Source organism: Sebastes fasciatus, chromosome 1 (assembly GCF_043250625.1).
Source record: "Sebastes fasciatus isolate fSebFas1 chromosome 1, fSebFas1.pri, whole genome shotgun sequence".
NCBI classification, from domain to species: Eukaryota; Metazoa; Chordata; class Actinopteri; order Perciformes; family Sebastidae; genus Sebastes; species Sebastes fasciatus.
This window is the reverse complement of record NC_133795.1, coordinates 43,937,608-43,959,547: the sequence shown is the minus strand read 5'-3', so window position 1 is coordinate 43,959,547 and position 21,940 is coordinate 43,937,608. Positions and strand designations below refer to the sequence as shown.

Here is a 21,940-nt window from a genome sequence, read left to right as displayed (position 1 = left end):
TTACTATGATACCAGTATCTTCACTCTAGCTTTAAAACTGAGAAATTATTGGCGTTAAAACAAATTTGTATCAACGTGTTGTGGCGTTAACCATTGACAGTATAATAAATGTGTAGGTAGTCAGAGGTCAGAGGTCAGAGGTCAGTGACTGTTTGAGTTTCATCACTTAAACAGGAAGTCAGATGACCAACAGGCTTCTCTGTCTTTGTTTATTCCTTTAATATGGAAACACAAAGCTGCTGCTGTTTAATGACTGTGTGTGTGTGTGTGTGTGTGTGTGTGTGTGTGTGTGTGTGTGTGCGTGCGACACAGGGGTGCCTTCAATTACTGAACATTCATTAGGTAAAACACAGTCGCTTTGTGCTTCCTCAATAAAAACTCACAGCAGGGCATCTTAAACACACGCACACACACACACACACACACACACACACACACACACACACACACACACACACACAGATCAGAGGCACAATGAAAACCAAAGTTACATAAGTGTGCGTGTGTGTGTGTGTGTGTGTGTGTGTGTGTGTGTGTGTGTGTGTGTGTGTGTTCCCTCCCTAATAAGGAGTCTTTGAGGCTAACAGCTAACTGTGAGGATAACCTGTCCCTGCTACATGTGTAGCATCTATAATGTATTATTAAAGTTTGGTCAGTTGGAAGATTAAATGTACGTGTTTTCTTTTACATTTCCACTGACAAAGGAACACTTTTACTTTCCGCCTGTTGACTCATATCCAAAAGCTAAAACACATTTCTCATATTTCCTGTGCATGTGTTTCTTAATTGTATCCTTCTCTGGTCTGTGGCCACGTAAACACAGTCTGACCTGCACGATGGAGACAAACATGGAGGACAGTGAGTCAAGCAGCCAGAAAGCTCCCTGATTGTCCTCCGTGTGTTTGTCTTTATTATAGTTCAATGTAGAACATGTGACTAGAGTCCTGTGATGAAACGTATCCGGCACAGAATAATAACTGTGTACCAGAGTCTGTGACGTCTAGAGCGCTGACATGTGTGTCAGAGAGGGATTTCTATTGTGAAGGAGACAAGGAGAGAAAAGTCTCCCCACAAGTCTTTAGTATTCAAACTGAGTCTCAGCTCATCCTGCTGAGGATCCTGACAAGCAGCACAGTGCTGTGTATATATATTTATATGTATATATATATATATATATATATATGTCTATGTGTGTGTATGGTGGGTCAGGAGTGCACGGCCCCCTGACAGCCCCGCTGACTGCTGTCACCCTGACACTCACTGCACATCTGAGCTACAGAAAATATAAAAACAGAAGAAATGTGTGAGTGATGTGATGGAGAGACACAGAAGAGCAGTTACAAGAAGAAGAGATGAAATATACGCTGATAGAGAGAGAGAAAATATATATAAAGAGGAAGACAAGGAGAAGAAAGAAAGAAATGAAATGAACGGGGAGAGATGAAGAAAGGAGAGAGAGGGAAGGAGAAAAAAGAGAGAAAGATGAAGAGAATGAGATGAGAGGGAGGAGGAGGAGGAGGAAGAGGGACATATGCGGCTGGCATAAGGATGGAGACAGAAGGATGAAGTGAAGAGAGGAAGAGTTGCTGACTTTCAGTGGAAAATTCCCCTGGGGTTTCCATATGAGCTTCGTAGGTGCGTCAAGATGTTGTGGGAGAAAGACAGTTTTATTTTTATTTTAGTTTCTTTACTTTTAGAGAAAACTTTGGCTCAACCTGATCCTTTCTTTTTTCTGTTTCTCTTCCTTCCTTCCTTCCTTCCTTCCTTCCTTCCTTCCTTCCTTCCTTCCTTCCTTCCTTCCTTCCTTCCTTCCTTCCATCCTTCCTTCCTTCCTTTCTCTCTCAGGTAATATTCGAAGCGGTTTCAGTTCAAGGCCATCCAGGTTTCATCGCCGTCGATGACATCCGAGTTCTGGCTCACCCGTGCCGTAAGTGACTGACCTCACTGAGCATCAGCTGTTTAGAGCTCACACACACACACACACACAGTCAGGATGAAGATCCACGCTCAGAGTCTTCATCACTCACATGTGACAGAAACAGGATTTTCCTCCTCATCTACTCAGTATTACTCTCTGTTCAGGTCTTAGTGTAGAGTACAGCAGCATGATCTAGTTCCTCTCAGACAGTCTGATTACAGGTTTTCATATTCAAAGCTTTGCTTTTCATCATTTTAGTTTATTTTTTCCATTTCTCCTCATCACCTCCTCACTCTGCACAGCACTCTCTTTTTCGCTAACTTAAGGCCAGTCCACACTAACAGATGTTTCAGATGTTACCAGATGTGTAAAATGTGAGAGAGCCCTCAGATAACGACATGTTGTGTTAACTTTAACAGTTTAGTTCCTATAGTGTGTGGAGAGAAACAGCAACACCACACACCAACACATTCATTCATCAACAAGAGTCCCACTAAAAAAAACGTTAATCTCACTAAATCTCTGGCGATCAAACGTGACTTCAGTGTAAACAAAACATGGCGGACGACGGGCAGTAAGAATTAGTGATGTTAGTTTTTAGGATGGATTGATGAAGTCATGGAGACACGTTATATAAACCCCGATGAACAAGTTGCTCCACCATCTCTAAGCTCCATCTTACTACCACTTTATGCTTCACGTTTAGCATTAGCTCATGCGTTAGCCGCGGCCACCATGACGGCGGTGGTTGTCCTTCCTTCTTCCGTCAGCTTGGTTCTCTATTGGCTATTGTTCTTTCCCACGTGACTGCGTCATCAGCTGTCCTCGGGGTTCCCCACACACACAACAGGATATCTGATCGTAAATATTCCACACGTTTAATATTTACGGTTTGAAGTGGGTGCGTCCAGGATGGACTTCAGAGTTGATCGGAGGATGTAAAAACACTCTGAACATACCTCACACCACAGGAACATCTGGAAAGATCTTCTTTAGAACCATCAAACAATCAGGACTCTGCTGACCATCGTCAGGAGGAATCAGGACCAGAATCAGCTGATTCTGGTGTAGTGTTGGACCCAATATTACAGAACACTTAGCTCCTCTGTGCCAGTCAGTAATCAGATTACAGTGGGTGAGTCCATGGTAGAAAGCAAGAGGAAGAAGAGAGTGGAGGCATCCACAATGGAAGAAAGAGAATAAAGTAGGAAACAGAAATGTGAAATGATGTAAAGAGAGGGAGGAGAAAGAAGAAGTTCTTGTTGTTGGTACCACCATGACCGTTAGCGTCAGGGCCCATTATCATGTTAAATGATCGATGCATACTCTGTTAGACTCATCTCTGTCTGCAGACAGTCACAATGAAATTAACCAGTCGCTGGCTGCTCTCAATGCCGGGACAAAGTCACCCAGAGTCTGACCGTCTGTCTCATCTGTCTCACAGTGAGTCTCTCTGCCGGCTCAGCCCTGTTTCAACTGGATCACTATTGTTGTCCTGCAAGTCTCGCTTCTTATCACCACTGGCATCTGCTAATGTCTGTAATAACATGATCAGAGGCCTGCCAACTGCTTCATTACATGAATATGGAATTTTAAAGGGACTCAATGTAAGAATCAGAAATGTCTTGCTAACAGCGACACCGCCGTTAAGTCAACGACAGTCAGCGTCCTGTTGCTCGCGCTTATGCTCGCTCTACATAGACACGAGCGAGCATCGGACAAAACAGTGAGGCGACACACACGAGACTGAACGTGATTGACAGTTAAAAGCACACTATCACCATACTGTATATTTCACATGTTTGGCAGAAATGTTAGCTAACCTGTCCATTAGGAATTTTGCCAGCTTTCTAAAACCAAACCAAGGTCTCTCCATGAATCCAAGGCTGTTGTTGATCCTAGTTTTCCTCCGTCGGTCACATTCCTGTTTAGCCAGACGGGTTTGTGGTTTGTGTTGGAGTCTGAGTTGTGGTGGAGGCGGGTCGTCTGTTGGCGTTAGCGGACTCCATTTGTAACCGAGCGTTAGCTATCATTGCACGCTGTTAGCCCTGAAGTGGAGCTGAAGAGAAAAAGGCACTCACAAGTGAACATGACGTAACATCTGTTGGATTTTCCCAGAAAGAACAGCTCACATTCTTCACATTAAAAGCCGTCTACAGGCTGCTAGAGGAAACCCAGAAAGTCACGGAGGGTATAGGTTAGGTTAGGTTACAACCTGTTCACACATTAAAAAATGTGTATATGTGTAAAAACTTACATATAGTCTCTTTAATTAGTTCAGATAACTTGAAGACCTCTTCGGACAGAATGAGTTTAACTTCATGGTGTTTCTGAAGAACCACCCAAATGTACATAAACAATCAAATAAATGCAACAATGTGATTTCATGTTGCTATAAATCAGAATGAGTCAGTATGGTGTAGAGTACCGGGGTTTTCTTAACAAATTTCACTTTAGATCTCCAGGATGTTCTAACTGAATGTTGACGTGTCCGTTTACTGTGTGTATTACAGGTAAAGCGCCTCACTTCCTGCGTCTGCAGAACGTGGAGGTGAACGTGGGTCAGAACGCTACGTTTCAGTGTACCGCCGGAGGGAAATGGTCTCAGCACGATAAACTGTGGCTTCAGGTTCGTACCTTCTTATCACATCAGCAGGAAGTGTGCACGTAGAACTTACTGATAACTGACACGTCATTCTGTGTTTCAGTGGCATATTTTCAGTGTTTGGTGAAATATATGCTGCATGTAATGCTGCACTGTGGTATATCCACCTAAAGGTGTAGTAAGAGGTGAATCTGATGGAATCTATAATCATTAACAAATGCAGTTCTTATGTAGGAAATCAAATAAAGATGAAAAAGAAAGTCTGTGGTGGAAAACATCCCCAGCCCCCCCGCTCCATTTCAGGATTGATTAAAAGTCCCTGTTCCTCTCTGCACCGATGACTCCATCTCTGTACAAGCGCGCGTGTGTGTGTGTGTGTGTGTGTGTGTGTGTGTGTGTGTGTGTGTGTGTGTGCATCCAGGCGTACACACTCATTCTACTTTACATGTGCACTGGCAATCTTGCATGTTTTCAGTGCACATGAGTGTACACGGTTGAGGACGCTGCTGTGTACAGTAATGACATTTGCATGGAGAGCAGTGGCCCTACTGACTGCAGGTCTGCTGGGGGAGCATGCTCCTCCAGATCGGCAGATAATACTACAGTGGTGAAGGTGATTGGATGTGGAGATGTGGGCATCGTATGCAAAGCAGTACGCTTTTTAGTTTCAGGTTGACTTGCTCTGTTCAAACTGCTCCTGTTTCCTGCCAGGTTCTGTGGTACCAGTATACCAGTATACCAGTACCGAACTGGGTGATCTGGTGGTGCATGCCTGTGGAATCACTGGAGACTTTGAAATAGTGTAGAAAGTGTGAGAGCAGCCATTGGCTGAGGGGACAGATCGGGCCTTACATGATGGAAACCACCGTGGCCCAATACTGGAGTCAATGTGAGAGTGCCTTCAGCATCCTGTAGTTCTTCAGATGACACCAAGAAAACTCATATTTCCACATATCCATGTCAACGAAAAGAGTCTCCATTTTTTTCTAAGAAATTAATTTTTTTCCCCCAAAGTAATTTAGAGACTGAAGAATTAATTTCACTTCTTCTCATGCGTTTTTTCATGATATAGACCATTCTAGTGTGGACGTCATGATGAGGTCATCATGTTAGCTGGAGGCTAACCAAAGGAAAGACTGGAGGCTAACACTAGCAGTGGGCTAACATTAGCCGGAGGCTAACCAAAGGAAAGACTGGAGGCTAACACGTGCAGTGGGCTAACATTAGCTGGAGGCTAAACAAAGGAAAGACTGGAGGCTAACGCTAGCAGTGGGCTATCATTAGCTGGAGGCTAACTAAAGGAAAGACTGGAGGCTAACGCTAGCAGTGGGCTAAGGCTAAAATGTCCTCTTGCTGTGTTGTTGGCTGCCAGAATCCAGATATCACAGACATTAGAGATGACAAACTGGGATTCGAGGCTTCAGAGATGGAGAGTAAATGTTGCTAATATTTAGCCTTCTGCTAACAGCAGCCAACGGTGGTTTACATGATGGAAACCACCGTGGCCCAATACTGGAGTCAATGTGAGAGTGCCTTCAGCATCCTGTAGTTCTTCAGATGACACCAAGAAAACTCATATTTCCACATATCCATGTCAACGAAAAGAGTCTCCATTTTTTTCTAAGAAATTAATTTTTTTCCCCCAAAGTAATTTAGAGACTGAAGAATTAATTTCACTTCTTCTCATGCGTTTTTTCATGATATAGACCATTCTAGTGTGGACGTCATGATGAGGTCATCATGTTAGCTGGAGGCTAACCAAAGGAAAGACTGGAGGCTAACACTAGCAGTGGGCTAACATTAGCCGGAGGCTAACCAAAGGAAAGACTGGAGGCTAACACGTGCAGTGGGCTAACATTAGCTGGAGGCTAAACAAAGGAAAGACTGGAGGCTAACGCTAGCAGTGGGCTATCATTAGCTGGAGGCTAACTAAAGGAAAGACTGGAGGCTAACGCTAGCAGTGGGCTAAGGCTAAAATGTCCTCTTGCTGTGTTGTTGGCTGCCAGAATCCAGATATCACAGACATTAGAGATGACAAACTGGGATTCGAGGCTTCAGAGATGGAGAGTAAATGTTGCTAATATTTAGCCTTCTGCTAACAGCAGCCAACGGCTGCTGTTAGCAGAAGGCTAACTATTAGCAACCCTTTCTCTCCGTCTCTGAAACGCTTCTCCGATATTGTCCGACTCTCTTTCTGACTGACTTTACTGAAGGATAGTTAACAATAGGCATCCAAAGATTTATACGCCTTCAATTTATCTTTCCAGCGCTGCTGTTGGCCACCAGCCCGCTGGTCAGACGCAAGGCTACTTAGCTAGCCTAGCTCGCTAATTCCACCATGCTGTCATGAAACACAGAAAATGAGGTGAACAAAGTTGTCCGTCATCTGGTGATAGCACTGTGCTTTCCTACGCTGTGATCAGAGTGTGAGGATGACGCATTAAGTTGTTACTCATTTAGCGACTGACTAGTTAGCTAGCTACCTTGCTAATTCCACCACGCTACAGAAAATGAGGCCAACAGAGGACAGCGCTGGGTCACGGTCCCTCTGGGTCACGGTCCCTCTGGGTCACTCCTCACCGCTAGGAGACGACTTCACCGGGAGGAGAGCAGGCGTTAGCTAGCTAGTTGGTCAGTCTCCAGACAAGCTAGCTAGCTAACTAGCGTTATCCAGCCGTCTCCTCCTCCTGCAGTAGTCTCCAGCGGCGTAGGGGTCGGCTAATCTGGTCCCGTTGGTTCATGTTAACTTTCTCCACTATCACTGGTGATCCTGGAGAGTGAGTGACAGCACATACTGAGAGAAACTAGGATTTTCTTCAGCCATTGTTAAAAAAACAAGACAACAATACTTGCTAGCCAGCGTTAGCTAGCCTAGCTAACCAGCGTTAGCTAGCGTGTTCAGAGGATTATTTTGCCTCCGCCCACTAAACACGTCACCATGGTTACTGACAGGAAAGAGGTCTATTGGTCTGAAAGAGGGTTCAGTTGACTGACAGATGTCTAACAACATGCCAGCAGCAAACCTCTCTTCTCACATCCTGTTCCCAGATTAGGATTATCAGGCTCCAGTACATTTCAGATGACTACAAACAGTAAACCAAAATGATGTCATGGATTCTGTCTCCTCGTCTTTCTACATTCACACGTGTATTTCATCACTTGCATGCAACGATCTGTGTTTGGATTTATGATCAGATCTGAATTTCCCTGAAAAGCCTCTCTTTGTGTGTCAGCATCGTTTTGTCAGTACTTGACTGGTCTCATCTTTCTGGTTCTGCAGCAGTGGAACGGCAAAGACACGGCGCTGATGGTGACCAGGGTGGTGAACCACCGCCGTTTCTCTGCTACAGTCAGCGTCGGCGATACATCGCAGCGCAGCACCAGCCGCTACCGCTGTGTCATTCGATCAGACGGCGGCTCAGGGGTGTCCAACTACGCCGACCTCATCGTTAAAGGTACGTTCTGCTGTGAACTAGCAGAGTGTCTGTGATGAATTTAAACGGGGGAAGAAGAGCAGCGCTTGACAAATGTGATCAGTGTGAATGCAGCAGAGTGGGACAACTCCTTTAAAGTAGAGAAAGTGAGAAACAAGCCTGGCTTGTGGTCGTGAGTGTTTGGCTGTTGCTCATTAGTGCAGTGAGGATGCTGAGGACTGAATACTGAACAGACTGAACAGAGAAGTGACTAGGACTCCCAATGAGCCCCTTTCACTCCATTCCTGCCTGTTTCTGTCAGTCTTAAACTTCATTTTCTTCCTTCCTCTTCCTTTTCTCTCAAAGGTTTGGGGTTAGGGTTTAGAGTTTGTTTGTTTGTTTAAAAGAATACCTCTAGAGCAGTGGTCTCAAACTCAATTTACCTGGGGGCCGCTGGAGGCAGAGTCTGGGTGAGGCTGGGCCGCATCAGGTATTCCACAAAAAAAGCTTTGTTAAAAAAAACAACAATCTTCTCAAACGTCATTATTAACAGTTCTTTAACTTGAATGGGTTCTTCTGAACATGAACTGTCCTGAACATTAATGGAACATTGAAGAACATGAACGGTTCTTCTGAACATGGCCTCTATTGCGTCTCCCACTTTTCCTGAAATTGTCTGTGCTCGTCACCAACCTTTCTCTTCACTGCAGGCTTTGAAAAAGACATGATTGGGGCTGTGTGACAAGATATATATTCATTCCACTTGGTGTCACTCCGCAATAAAGTTGTGCCTGCTGTGTTTGTGTTGCTCTGCAATTACACCACCAAACCGCTAGTTGGCGGCGGCGTCTCTATGAGTTTCCTTCTTCTTCTTGTACTACAAACAGAAACTGAGGGAGTTGGAGCTAATAACTGTTGAACCACAGAACTTTTACTGATATTACTGCAACGCCGAAAAGAGAAAATATATCTGAGTGGATTTGTGTGAACAAACATTGAAAAGATGGAGGCAGAGAGAAGTAGAACTTGGTCCTGGCCGCTCAGCATCGCTGAGAGACTGGACCAATCACAGCTGTTGCGGTCTGCGTCGCCGCGACGTGTAGTTACATTTCTGGAGAGGTGCACGTCAGGCTACGGCGTCGATTCAACGCAGAAGTATAAATCAAGCTTTAATCGAGTTTATGCGATGTTACACGGGCGCCGCCACAGTTGTTGTGAAATGTTTCTCTGCTTGCATCAAGCCCGGCCGATTGCCCGCCCCCGGGAGCCATATACCCCACTGTGATTGGTAGGTTCGTTCAGCTCGGGCTCGCGCAACAAAGGGACCTTCCACGGCAAACTGCCATTCACATAAAACTCGCGGGCTGAGGGCGCCTGGTTAGCTCAGTTGGTAGAGCGGGCGCCCATGTAACAAGACTTGGTCCTGACCGCGGCGGCCCGGGTTCGAATCCGGCCTGTGGCCCTTTCCGCATCCACTCTCTCTCTCCCCCCTTTCCAAGACTCTATCCACTGTCCTGTCAATAAAAATGAAAAAATGCCCCCAAAAAAAACTTTATAAAAAACTTTATAAAAAAAAAAAAAATTTGCGGGCCGCACTAACATTAAACTTTCATATCAAGGTGGGGGCCACAAAATATCGTCTTGCGGGCCGCAATTGGCCCGCGGGCCGCGAGTTTGAGACCCCTGCTCTAGAGCATCCAGTTCCTCCCAGTAGTTCAGCAGGAATACATGCAGGGAAAGGTGGGATATCCTATCTTTTACCTCTTACACCCCCACAAACCTTTTGGCCGGTCCGCTATTTTAGTTTCCATGTGTTCAAACCCACAGAGCTCTATTTTAAATTCAATGCAAGACTCCAAAGTTTCCAAAGATGCCAAAACACAGCACAGAAATATGTATAACATGTTACACAACTAATGAGTTTCCTATGGGATGTAACGGGGCTGCAATAGAATACACAGTGTAGAACAAGAACGGGGACGTCCCACACCAACATACATGGTCGTACTGAGGAGAGATGCTGGACAGTGCTGGCGAGCTAGCCAGATGTATGGTGGACTGAGACAGCTGGAAGCTCCGCCTGAAAGCCCGTCTGAGGACGACCCAATGATATCAATTCTGATAGTTGTATTATCACTCTTTTCCATCCACCACTATTGGTTTTGTGTTATCAGTCCTACTTGTATTAGTTATTACAGCTGCTAGGCTACTATTGTGGCTGCTTCTCTATCTCTCTCTCTCTCTATCTATCTATCTCTCACTCTCTCTCTCTCTCTCTCTCTCTCTCTCTCTCTCCCCCCCCCCCCCGGTCTCTGCAGATGCCCGGTTCTGCTCCAGGTTTCTTCCCAGTAATCGGGGAGTTTTTCCTGGCCACAGTGCGCTTGGTGGATCTTGTTGGGTCTCTAAACTATGGTGTACGGTCATAGACCTGCTCTATATATAAAGCGTCTTAAGATAACTTCTGTTGTGATTTGACGCTATACAAAAATAAATTGAATTGAATTGAATTGAATTGAACAAGCAGAGAATACAGGATGTGGCCAAACAAGCAGAACATTAATGGGAGTATTTGGGTTAAAGTGGTTAAATATAGAGTCAGTTGAATCCTCTTCTCTCCTCCTGTCTTTGTTCTTCTTCATTGCTCTTCTTTCTCTCCTCTTCACCTCTTGTTCTCTCTGTATTTATCTGTGCTGCTCATCAAATCCCCGGTTGAGGACATTCAGATCCTCTAATGTGATCTCAGTACAGGCCAGAACATATTAAGCAGTCTGTGATTCTCCATCCCATGGTTGATGTAAACAACAGGAAGCACAGCACCGTCCTGCTGAGAAGGATATTGATGTACTGAGGAGGCTGGATAATGTTGTTGTAAGGCCTTTGATAGAATTATAGCATCACAGCTATCTGTTGCTGTCAGACATAATTACATTCCTTTACCTGTCTGCTCGTCTCTTTCTGTTGGGGTGGATTCACAACGAATAGGAGGCAGCCGCTGATATCACCATGAGTTTCAGCCACTAAAGATATTACTCTCTAATGATATTACGGCACTAACACGCCCAGAAAGTTTACCAGCTGATTGACATTTGATTTGGTCTCGAGTCCGGGCTCGAGTCCACTTTTTGTCCACAGTCGTGCACTTGCCTTGGACTCGTTCCTTGTTGGACTCGGACTTGTCTTGGTCTCGGCTCAGCATTTGAAAACTGGTCAAGTTGCTCTTGGCTGCTGATCAGGTGTACAAATTGTTGCCTGAAACTCTTAGCTAGGTGTGATACTGTCTGTAGGACTGAAACTCTTAGCTAGGCGTGGCGCTGTCTGTAGGACTGAAACTCTTAGCTAGGCGTGATACTGTCTGTAGGACTGAAACTCTTAGCTAGGCGTGATACTGTCTGTAGGACTGAAACTCTTAGCTAGGCGTGGCGCTGTCTGTAGGACTGAAACTCTTAGCTAGGTGTGATACTGTCTGTAGGACTGAAACTCTTAGCTAGGCGTGGCGCTGTCTGTGGTCTTGAAACTCTTAGCTAGGCGTGATACTGTCTGTAGGACTGAAACTCTTAGCTAGGCGTGATACTGTCTGTAGGACTGAAACTCTTAGCTAGGCGTGGCGCTGTCTGTGGTCTTGAAACTCTTAGCTAGGCGTGGCGCTGTCTGTGGTCTTGAAACTCTTAGCTAGGCGTGGCCAGCTCTAGATCCAGCTCACTCTACATGTTTTGCTAAACAGTTAGCATAGCCTCCTACAGTATTTGTGGACTTGCATGTTAGCACAGAGCAGAACAATCAACCAGATGCTTTTCATGTCCTGTGTGACATAAACTTAGTATAGTCTTTCCTGGGTGTCCTTGACGGAGACACCGACGGTCCGTGAGCTCAGTCACTGTGAAGCTGACTTCATGCTCAGCTGCTCCACATTCTCCGGGGTCGTCTTTTCACAACATCCTGTGTTACACCTCGACCCACATGTAGACGTTAAAGCAGAACATGATGCCCACACACACTTTGTGAGGATTTATCAATATATGCTGTGAATTAGTAATATATATATATATATATATATAATTAATTAGGGCTGTCAATCAATTAAAATATGTAATAGTGATTAATCTCATATTAATCACAAATGTTTTATCTGTTCTAAATGAACCTTAAAGGGAGATTTGTCAAGTATTTAATACTCTTATCAACATGGTAGTGGACAAATATGCTGCTTTATGTAAATATATGTATATATTTATCATTGTAAATCAATGAACAACACAAAACAATGACAGATATTGATCCAGAAACCCTCACAGGTACTGCATTTAGCAAAAAACAATATGCTCCAATCATAACATGACAAACTGCAGCCCAACAGGCAACAACAGCTGTCAGTGTGTCAGTGTGCTGACTTGACTATGACTTGCCCCAAACTAAATGTGATTATCATAAAGTGGGCATGTCTGTAAAGGAGAGACTCGTGGGTACCCATAGAACCCATTTACATTCACTGATCTGGAGGTCAGAGGTCAAGGGACCCCTTTGAAAATGGACATGAGTTTTGCCTCACCAAAAATTTAGAGTAAGTTTGGAGCGTTATTTAACCTCCTTTATGACAAGCTAGTTTGACATGGTTAGTACCAATGGATTCATCAGGTTGTCTAGTTTACTATGATACCAGTATCGTCACTCTAGCTTTAAAACTGAGCCGCTAAACATATTTGCGTTAACGTGTTATATCTATATGGTGTGAAGGATGTTTTAATGTGTGTGTTTGTGTGTGTGTGTGTGTGTGTGTGTGTGTGTGTGTGTGTGTTTGTGCGCTGCTTTGATTGGATGATGGTCCAGGGACTGAAGCTGTCATTACCATCTGTTAGCAGAACACACACACTGTCTGTGTCTGTGTTACCCTGCTGAACGTGTCTATTGGTGTGAATGTGTGTTCTTGTGTCTGTCCTTTGTGTGTGTGCATGTGTGTGTGTGTGTGTGTGTGAAGCTCAGGTGCTGTGAGCCATGCATTGTGCCAAGGGAATGACCCTAGCTGCCAACACATGCACACACACACACACACACACACACACACACACACACACACACACACACATCCCTGAAGCCCTGTAGCCCTGTGTGTGTGTGTGTGTGTGTGTGTGTGTGTGTGTGTGTGTGTGTGTGTGTGTGTGTGTGTGTGTGTGTGTGTGTGTGCGTGTGTGTGCGTGTGTGTGTGCAGGGTGTGTTGCTGAATGTGTGTTATTGTCCTTGATTTGTACATTTGTGAATTTTTTAGTATTTTCATTCTGTTCATTCATGTGTGGTGGGATCATCTGCAGTGTGTGTGTATGTGTGTGTGTGTGTGTGTGTGTGTGTGTGTGTGTGTGTGTGTGTGTGCTGCTAAGTGAAACCAGGATAATTAGTGTGTTGTTCAGCCAGGTGTGAGCAGAGGAATCTGTAGAGACACTTCTCATGTTACAGGGCCCTCTGTGTGTGTGTGTGTGTGTGTGTGTGTGTGTGTGTGTGTGTGTGCGTGTGTATGTGTGCGCTCATGCTTGTTAATCTGTGACACGACACCGTTGGCGGTGAGCAGATTACGTCTCCCTCGCTGATTGACCGCTGAGATTAAATGTTGTGAATGAAGCGTTGTGATGCAGTTTATTTAATGAATAAAAGTCCTCCTGAAGGAACAGGACTGATATTCTACTCAGTGCTGCTGTGAAGCATCTTTATTCTGATTGCACAAGGTTTTATTCAGAATCAGGTTTTATTCACCAACTACATACATACATACAACTGTACTTACACAGAAATAGAAATAAGAGCTGGGACAGGGACAACAGAGCTGGACAGATAAAGGTAAAGAATAGACAAGACTGTTATGTACACAAGTAGTGAAACAAATAGGTGTATATATTCCTACTGTATGAATATATATAAAAGGCACCAATGACCAAGAATAAAATAGAAATGAAATAAAATGTGTATATACAGGTGGAGTGTTCTTTAAGTGTAAATAATAGAAACAGTGCAAAGAACTACCTCCTGAATGGAGGACTATTACAGGAGGTACATGTAAATTATGTGTAGACAATGGGGCAATCTCAGTGTCAATGAATGTTTTCAGCCTTTAATTGTCAGTGTTCCAGGTTGTTGCTCAACATCACATTAAATCCAAATCTTCCTCTGTAAAGTAACTAATCCTCTGGCCAGCACTCTTGCAATAATTAGAATTAATCTCTAACACACAAATAACACAGCAGATTAAAGATCATTATTTATAAAACAGTAGTTTTTAGATTCTTCAGTAGAAGAGCTCTCAGAGAGCACAGACCTCCTCCACCTCCTTGTATATACAGTTATATATACACCTTATTTTGAAAAGCTGACGTAGTCCCACATGTCTACTTCCTCTAACTTCTCCAAGGTGGTCTCTAGCGCTCTCCCGTCAGCTCCGTTCTCTTTATCCATCCATGGTCAGCTCCATCGGGGCCGTTTCAATGCAGAGAACACAAATGTCAGTATATGGGTGCTCTACAGTTGTAGCGTCGGCCCATTTGACCACAGAGACGAGAGGGACGGCCGGCTCCACCGCCACGTTACCGCCATACCATAACGTTTCCTGTCCGTGACAGAGTTAGCATGCAGCTTTAGCCGTGATGTCTAGCTCTGCTTTTCCTGTCAATGTGTGAAACCCAAAGTGTTTCCATTCTTTACTGGATGTGTAGTGTTTACCACGCTGGATTTAACATGTGAGGGTGCAGGTCGTATCAACGCTGACCCTCCAACGGTTTAGACTTTCTGAGGTTTGTTTTGGTTGACGGATACGGAACGGATATGACGTCACGTTACTCAGACTACAACAATAAAAGCGGTAACTTCCTTCTACCTCCACATAGACTCAGATGAAGCAAATATATTGATACTGGCATTAAAACATCTATTTAGAAATCATTAAAAAAATCTATTTCAGAATCGTAAAAATAAAAAATCACGATACATAGGTGAACTTTGTTTCCCACCCATAGAAATGATCATTTTGTTGTTTGTTAACGTTAAAAAAAACTATCAACTAAATTTAATTAACTATCAATTTATCATTTATGAATGATGGTTATTATAAAATGTTACCAAATAAATTATATTTATTCATTTAGATTTAATCCAAAATTCCAATGAAATGCAAAGTTTATACAAAAAGAGCTCTGATAACGGAATTATATATCGGTATCAGCAGATATCTAAATTCAGGAATCGGAATCAGAGCTAATAAAAAGTGGATCGGTTATCTAATATAAACACACAGACATACACACACACACACACACACACACACACACACACACACACACACACACACAGTGTCCTGTTTGATTGCACAGTAAAGGATGTCCTTGAAGAACATGTCAGTGAAAACGACACACACACAGACAGATGTTTTCTGTGCTCCTGTGCATTTCTCATTTGTTGGTTCTGGTGGAACAGATGCAGTAGAAGCCCCGGGGCTACAAGGTCTGAACTAGAACCCCCGCTGGGCCTCAGTGTGTGTCAGACTGAGGAAGTCTGCATGCTGACATGTGTGCGTCTCACACAGAATGAATGGAGGCTGCATTCATATGTGTGTTGTGTTGTGTCTGTCAGAGATAAGACTCAGTGGGGCGTAGCAGAGATCCAGGAGAGCCGCTGTCAGCCGCTGCCCCGTGTACGCCACGCTACATCTCTCTACGTCTCCCTGGGTGGTCATAAAGCTGATCCCAGTCCAAGAATTAGACCCACAAGTGCCACCACACTGTGTAACTGTGTGTGTGTGTGTGTGTGTGTCTGTGTGTGTTGTTTCCCAGCATCCTCTATGTGTCTGTTCCCTGATAAGGGAATCAATAGGAGAGTGGACAGCTCAGCCCAGTGTGTCAGACCTGTGGAGGCCCGCTGACGCTCAGAACTCCCACTGGCTGTGAACACAACACCACCTCCAATTTATAGAAAGAGCTGCTGTAAAAGTGTGTTTGACGTCCCAGTGAGGAGCTTTATTCTAAAATGACATGTGGAAGCGTTAACTTTACCGAGCTGTTGTGGGCTGATATTCAGGTAAATGATGCCACCGTCCTTCTGAAAGGTTCTGGTTATCTGAACGTACACTAAATTATATATAATATCATGTAATACAAGCCAGAGAGATGTGCATGATGTAACTCTACATTATTTAGAGTAAAGTCAAATGGAAACACATCAGAAAACAAGAAGGATTTCACTCAAATATGATGGAGGAGATTTGAATAAAGGCCTGTCTCTGCTATCAGCCCACTCTGAGTAGAAGGTCTAGTTCCCTTTGCATTTCAGCTCATTAAAGCTCATTTTTAAATGAATATATACTGTGTTATATACTGTGTTATCCTTTCCGGAAAACAGAACTAAAACTAAACAAAGAAAATATTTCCACCTACAAAAACTCAACTTCTACTCAAATCATTTAATCTGACATTCCTTCAAAATAGAACAACGTATCCTCAGACAACAGTTTGTATGATTTCTTACGAAAAGTTGGTCGTCCTTTTTCATACGTTTTCCTATGACTGTCCATCAACATGTGACGTGTTCCGCTCCAGTCTTTCCAAAATAAACCTCCTGAGTTAGATTTAGTAAAAGATGGTGGTGTGGTTTAAAATAGCTGCTGTAGCCAGTAAAACGTCCGCCTACAAAGAGCCATACAAAAGTAGAACTACATTGTTTCTACTCTATTGTTATATTCTACATAAATGTCCTGTGTTGAACGATAAAATATTATAATTATAATAAGTATTTTCAGTCCAAAATGGCGGCAGCGGCTGCTGTCAACAAAACAGAGTTTTGTCTCTTTGCTTCTAAACTCTTTGGTGAAATCGTGCGGAGTACCGCGTCGCCCTGTCAGTTTTTTTCACAACAATGAGCCGTACATCATCTCTTACTGTACAGGAGCCATCAATACTTCATGTGAAAAGATCTGAAAGTTTGTTTATCCGCCTACATCAGCCAGTGTGTGTGTGTGTGCGCGTGCGCGTGCGTGCTGGCCGGTTTGTCATGTAGTTGGTATTCCATGTCCATTGCTCTTTCATGTGCATCAGCCTGAGTGCGTGTGTGTGTGTGTGTGTGTGTGTGTGTGTGTGTGTGTGTGTGTGTGTGTGTGTGTGTGTTAGAGACAGTGGACACTTCACAGAGAATCTCTGAAGAGAATATAAGTAATGTATGAGCAGGTATGGAGAGTAGAGGAGGAGGAGGACTGGAGGTGAGAGCAGGAACAGACAGAGAGTCAGTGAGGAGGAAGATAAGATGATGAAGATGATGAAGATGATGAGGTTAGTAATGCAACGCCACCAGTAGAAACCAGAGAAGAAGTGAAACCAAACCAGTGAAGAAGAGAAGCCACAGCTGACCTCCAGCCTGCTGCCTCCCTGTCTGTCAATGTGGATGAGATGATAACCAGTCGGGGTGGGAAACAAATCCATCACTATGCATCGTCATGTTTTTATTTATGATTTCTAAACAGATGTTTTAATACCAGAATCGATATATTTGCTTCATCTGAGTCTATGTTGAGGTAGAAGGAAGTTACAGCTTTTATTGTTGTAGTCTGAGTAACGTGACGTCATATCCGTTCCGTATCCGTCATCCAAAACAAACCTCAGAAAGTGCGGTCGAGCCTGCCGTCGCTCTCGTCTCCGTGGTCGAATGGTGGTCATTACCCTTTCTCTCCACTGTCACATTAAGGAGAAGAAGTAGTATCATCCTATTCATCATTACTCTTTCTCTCCACTTTTGGAACGGGAGGAAAACAGATTGTGATTTTTCCATCTTTTCCGCCACCTGGGTGATATCATTCCTCTCCTCTCTGGTGGGCCGAGGCCTCTATCTGTCTCTCCATCACACACACACACACACACACACACACACACACACACACAGATGAATGAGTCTCCCTCTGAGAACACGGCAGGGCTCCCAGAGATTGGATGGCACTTTAGGATTCGCTGCAAAGACACTCACACATACACACACACACACACACACACACACACACTCACACACACACACACACACACACACACACACACACACACACACACACACACACACACACACACACACACACACACATACACACACGCACACACACACACACACACACTGTGTGAGGCATGTTATAAACTGCCAGCAGAGAAGAGGTGATAAAAAACTAATATTACCAACAACACAACTATTATTCCTAAATCTTCACTCTCTCCCTCTTTTTCTTCTTTATAGTGTGTGTGTGTGTGTGTGTGTGTGTGTGGGGGGGGGGGGGGGTGGGTGTGTGTGTGTGTGTATGTGGAGAAGCAGACGGTGAAATTAAATGAGAACCATTTAGATTGAAGGACCTGATAACCTCCTCTACTGACTCTGTGCTCTCTCTCTAACTCTAGTTCTCTTTCTATCATCCCGTTCAAGTCGTTCAGATGCCGCCGTTTGGTCAGCGCCCTTCGGCGTTGGAGACCGACACATGGAGGCGCCCTTTAGTAACAGTATGTGGCGAACCGGGCTTTCGTCTTCTTTTTGTTGCTATGGACACTTGGCTGTCACAAGCCGGTTATCCCTGTGGTGACTTCTCTGACACCTCCTGCTTAAAAGCCTAAAAAGTCCAAAGGACAGCGAGGTCCCGCTTTCACGGTCTGTTTTCATACTGAAAATCAAGATCAAGCGAGCTGCTGCCCTACTGCTCCACGGGAGGGTTATGTCCTCCCTTTAGCTCGCAGAAGGACACCTGCCTTACTGTTTGACAGGTGTCCAAAACTCCAAGATGTCTGTGCGTAACTAGTTTTTCAAATAAAAGATTACACATAAAAACACTCTAAATTGGAGTGTAAAATCCTTTAGCGTTAGCTGATAGCGTCCCGCAGAGCAGACAGACTGTGACTAAGGTAACCTGCATGGTAACATACCCGCTGCACCGGTTAAGAACCATTAGAACCGGTTTAGAACCATTAAATCTAATTCCACATCCGTATTCCACAGTTATAACAGACACCTGCCAGCCAATCAGAGAAATCTATAACCAAAAAGACGTCCCTCCTACATCCTGTATGGCCACGCTGTAAACGTCCATATAGCCCGCTGCCGACTGTGCTGTTGAAAACTGTGAGATTCAAGCAGCAGTGCAGCAACGTGTTGGTCAATCTCATTCATCCTTTCTTTCATCCTTCACAAGCTTGGGCTATACTGTCCTCCAGGACGGTCGTACTGACAACAGCTGACGAGGAAATGTTTGGATTTCTATTCGTGGCAACCCGACATTCTCAAAGCTCCTCACAGCTCTCCGTTTTCTCTGCCCATCTGCGTCGTTCGAAAATGGATGTGCAAATCGGATGTGCACGAACAGACCAAAACCTGCCGCATGGAACCATCATGTCTGATGGTGTGATGTCATTTTGGCGGCGTGGTCCCAGTCACAGTCTGGCTCGGTGCCAGAGGCCGTTGGACTTTTGATCAGACTTTATATCTTTTTAGTGGCCTCTGATGTCATCCTGACGATTTTGATTTCTAGGTTTTGGGGTTTTCTGTTATATTCTTTGTTTGGTTCGTTTAGTGTTTCCTGTTTTATGTTGATATAATCACAGTGTGTCATGTCTGGTTTTACTTCCTGCCTTAGTGATTGTCTGCCCCGCCCTGATTGGTTCCACCTGAGTCTCATCATCCTGCTCTCCTGGTCGATTTAGTCTGTTTCACCGTCACTTCCTCGTCACTCCTCACAGTCGTGAGTTTTGTCCCAGTGTTTCAGTTTCAGGTTTATTTCCTGTGACTTTGCTGTGAGCTGTTTGTACTCTGTAAGTTTTGTGTTATTGAATCGTTGAACTCTGCTCGCTGCCGTCTCCTCTGTCTGCAATAAACCTGTGCAGACACTCGCGACCCTCACGGATGCTGCAAACATAAATCACACTTTACTCTGCTCCCTTCTTCCTCCCAGACATCCCCCCCCCCCCCCCACACCCCCTCCCACCCCACACACACACACACTTCATTAGCATCACTGTATGAAGGCCAACTGTAGTTGAAGCAATCAGAGTCTGTGTACAGTTTCTGTATCCATGTCATGGTGGGTGCCAGGTTGTGTGTCGCTGGGTGGCCTCTGTAACTCTCCGCTGTAAAGAGCTGGAGGGGGGATGGAGGGATGGAGGGAGGAAAGGGAGGAAACAGACGGAGGGAGGGAGTGATTGAACGATCTTCTCTTTCCTCCTGCAGAGTAACATCAGGAGAAAGTGTTGAATATAAATGATGGTAATGAACAGTTCAGTCTCTGTTGTAAAACTCAGTTAACAGGCCGCTGTTAGAGGAACGTTGTATGTGTACAACATACTACAGTATGTGTACTTTATATTACTGTAGTATGTGTACGACATACTACAGTATGTGTACTTTATATTACTGCAGTGTGTTTACGACATACTACAGTATGTGTACTTTATATTACTGCAGTGTGTTTACTACATACTACAGTATGTGTACTTTATATTACTGCAGTGTGTTTACTACATACTACAGTATGTGTACTTTATATTACTGCAGTGTGTTTACGACATACTACAGTATGTGTACTTTATATTACTGCAGTGTGTTTACGACATACTACAGTATGTGTACTTTATATTACTGCAGTGTGTTTACTACATACTACAGTACGTGTACTTTATATTACTGTAGTGTGTTTACTACATACTACAGTACGTGTACTTTATATTACTGTAGTGTGTTTACTACATACTACAGTATGTGTACTTTATATTACTGTAGTGTGTTTACTACATACTACAGTATGTGTACTTTATATTACTGTAGTGTGTTTACTACATACTACAGTATGTGTACTTTATATTACTGTAGTGTGTTTACTACATACTACAGTACGTGTACTTTATATTACTGTAGTGTGTTTACTACATACTACAGTACGTGTACTTTATATTACTGTAGTGTGTTTACTACATACTACAGTATGTGTACTTTATATTACTACCAGAGCAGTTTGTAAATGATGTCTTGAATCTTTTTGAAGAACATATTGTCTACGTCTTTATAAATCCTCCTTTCTTCTAAACAAGTGGAAGAAGTTGCAGCAGGATGAGATTCCGGTGAATCACCCTGAAACAGCTCTTTTATTACGACTAGGGCTGACAATTCATTTAAATAGTTAATCACAATTAATCACAAATTAATCATGTTTTATCTGTTCTAAATGTTCCTTAAAGGGAGATTTGTCAAGTATTTAATACTCTTATCAACATGGGAGTGGACAAATATGCTGCTTTATGCAAATGTGTGTATATATTTATTATTGTACATCAATGAACAACACAAAACAATGACAGATATTGTCCAGAAACCCTCACAGGTACTGCATTTAGCATAAAACAATATGCTCAAATCATAACATGGCAAACTGCAGCCCAACAGGCAACAACAGCTGTCAGTGTGTCAGTGTGCTGACTTGACTATGACTTGCCCTAAACTGCATGTGATTATCATAAAGTGGGCATGTCTGTAAAGGGGAGACTCGTGGGTACCCATAGAACCCATTTACATTCACTGATCTGGAGGTCAGAGGTCAAGGGACCCCTTTGAAAATGGACATGACAGTTGAGCGTTATTTAACCTCCTTCATGACCAGCTAGTCTGACATGGTTGGTGCTGATGGATTCATCAGGTTCTATAGTTTACTATGATACCAGTATCTTCACTCTAGCTTTAAAACTGAGCTGCTACATCATTATTGAATTAAATTTGACAGCCTTAATACTTGACAAATCTCCATTTAAGGTATATTCTGAACAGACGAATATGTGATTAATTTGCCTGGACATTGATCAGTCATGATTATTAATTCATTATTTGAAAGGATTAACAGCCCTAATTCAGACCCATATGTAACCATCTCTAAAACGTGACACAATGAAAGGAAACAGCATAACTTCAGCCTCTGTCAAGATGTTCTCTCTGTTTGAGGATGATGAGGATGTTTTTGAAGGAAAGCGTTGGTAC

At 43.7% G+C, this 21,940-nt stretch overlaps 1 protein-coding gene across 11 annotated transcripts in view; it reads left to right on the top strand.

Annotated features, from left to right (window-relative positions):
- ptprt (protein tyrosine phosphatase receptor type T) overlaps positions 1-21,940 on the top strand; it is a 389,841-nt gene that overhangs the window by 102,817 nt on the left and 265,084 nt on the right. For all 11 annotated transcript variants that reach the window (XM_074649699.1, XM_074649700.1, XM_074649697.1 and 8 more), the window contains exons 5-7: positions 1,846-1,927; positions 4,432-4,547; positions 7,804-7,978. In XM_074649699.1, the coding sequence (XP_074505800.1) occupies positions 1,846-1,927; positions 4,432-4,547; positions 7,804-7,978 (373 nt within the window). The remainder of the gene's footprint in view (positions 1-1,845; positions 1,928-4,431; positions 4,548-7,803; positions 7,979-21,940) is intronic.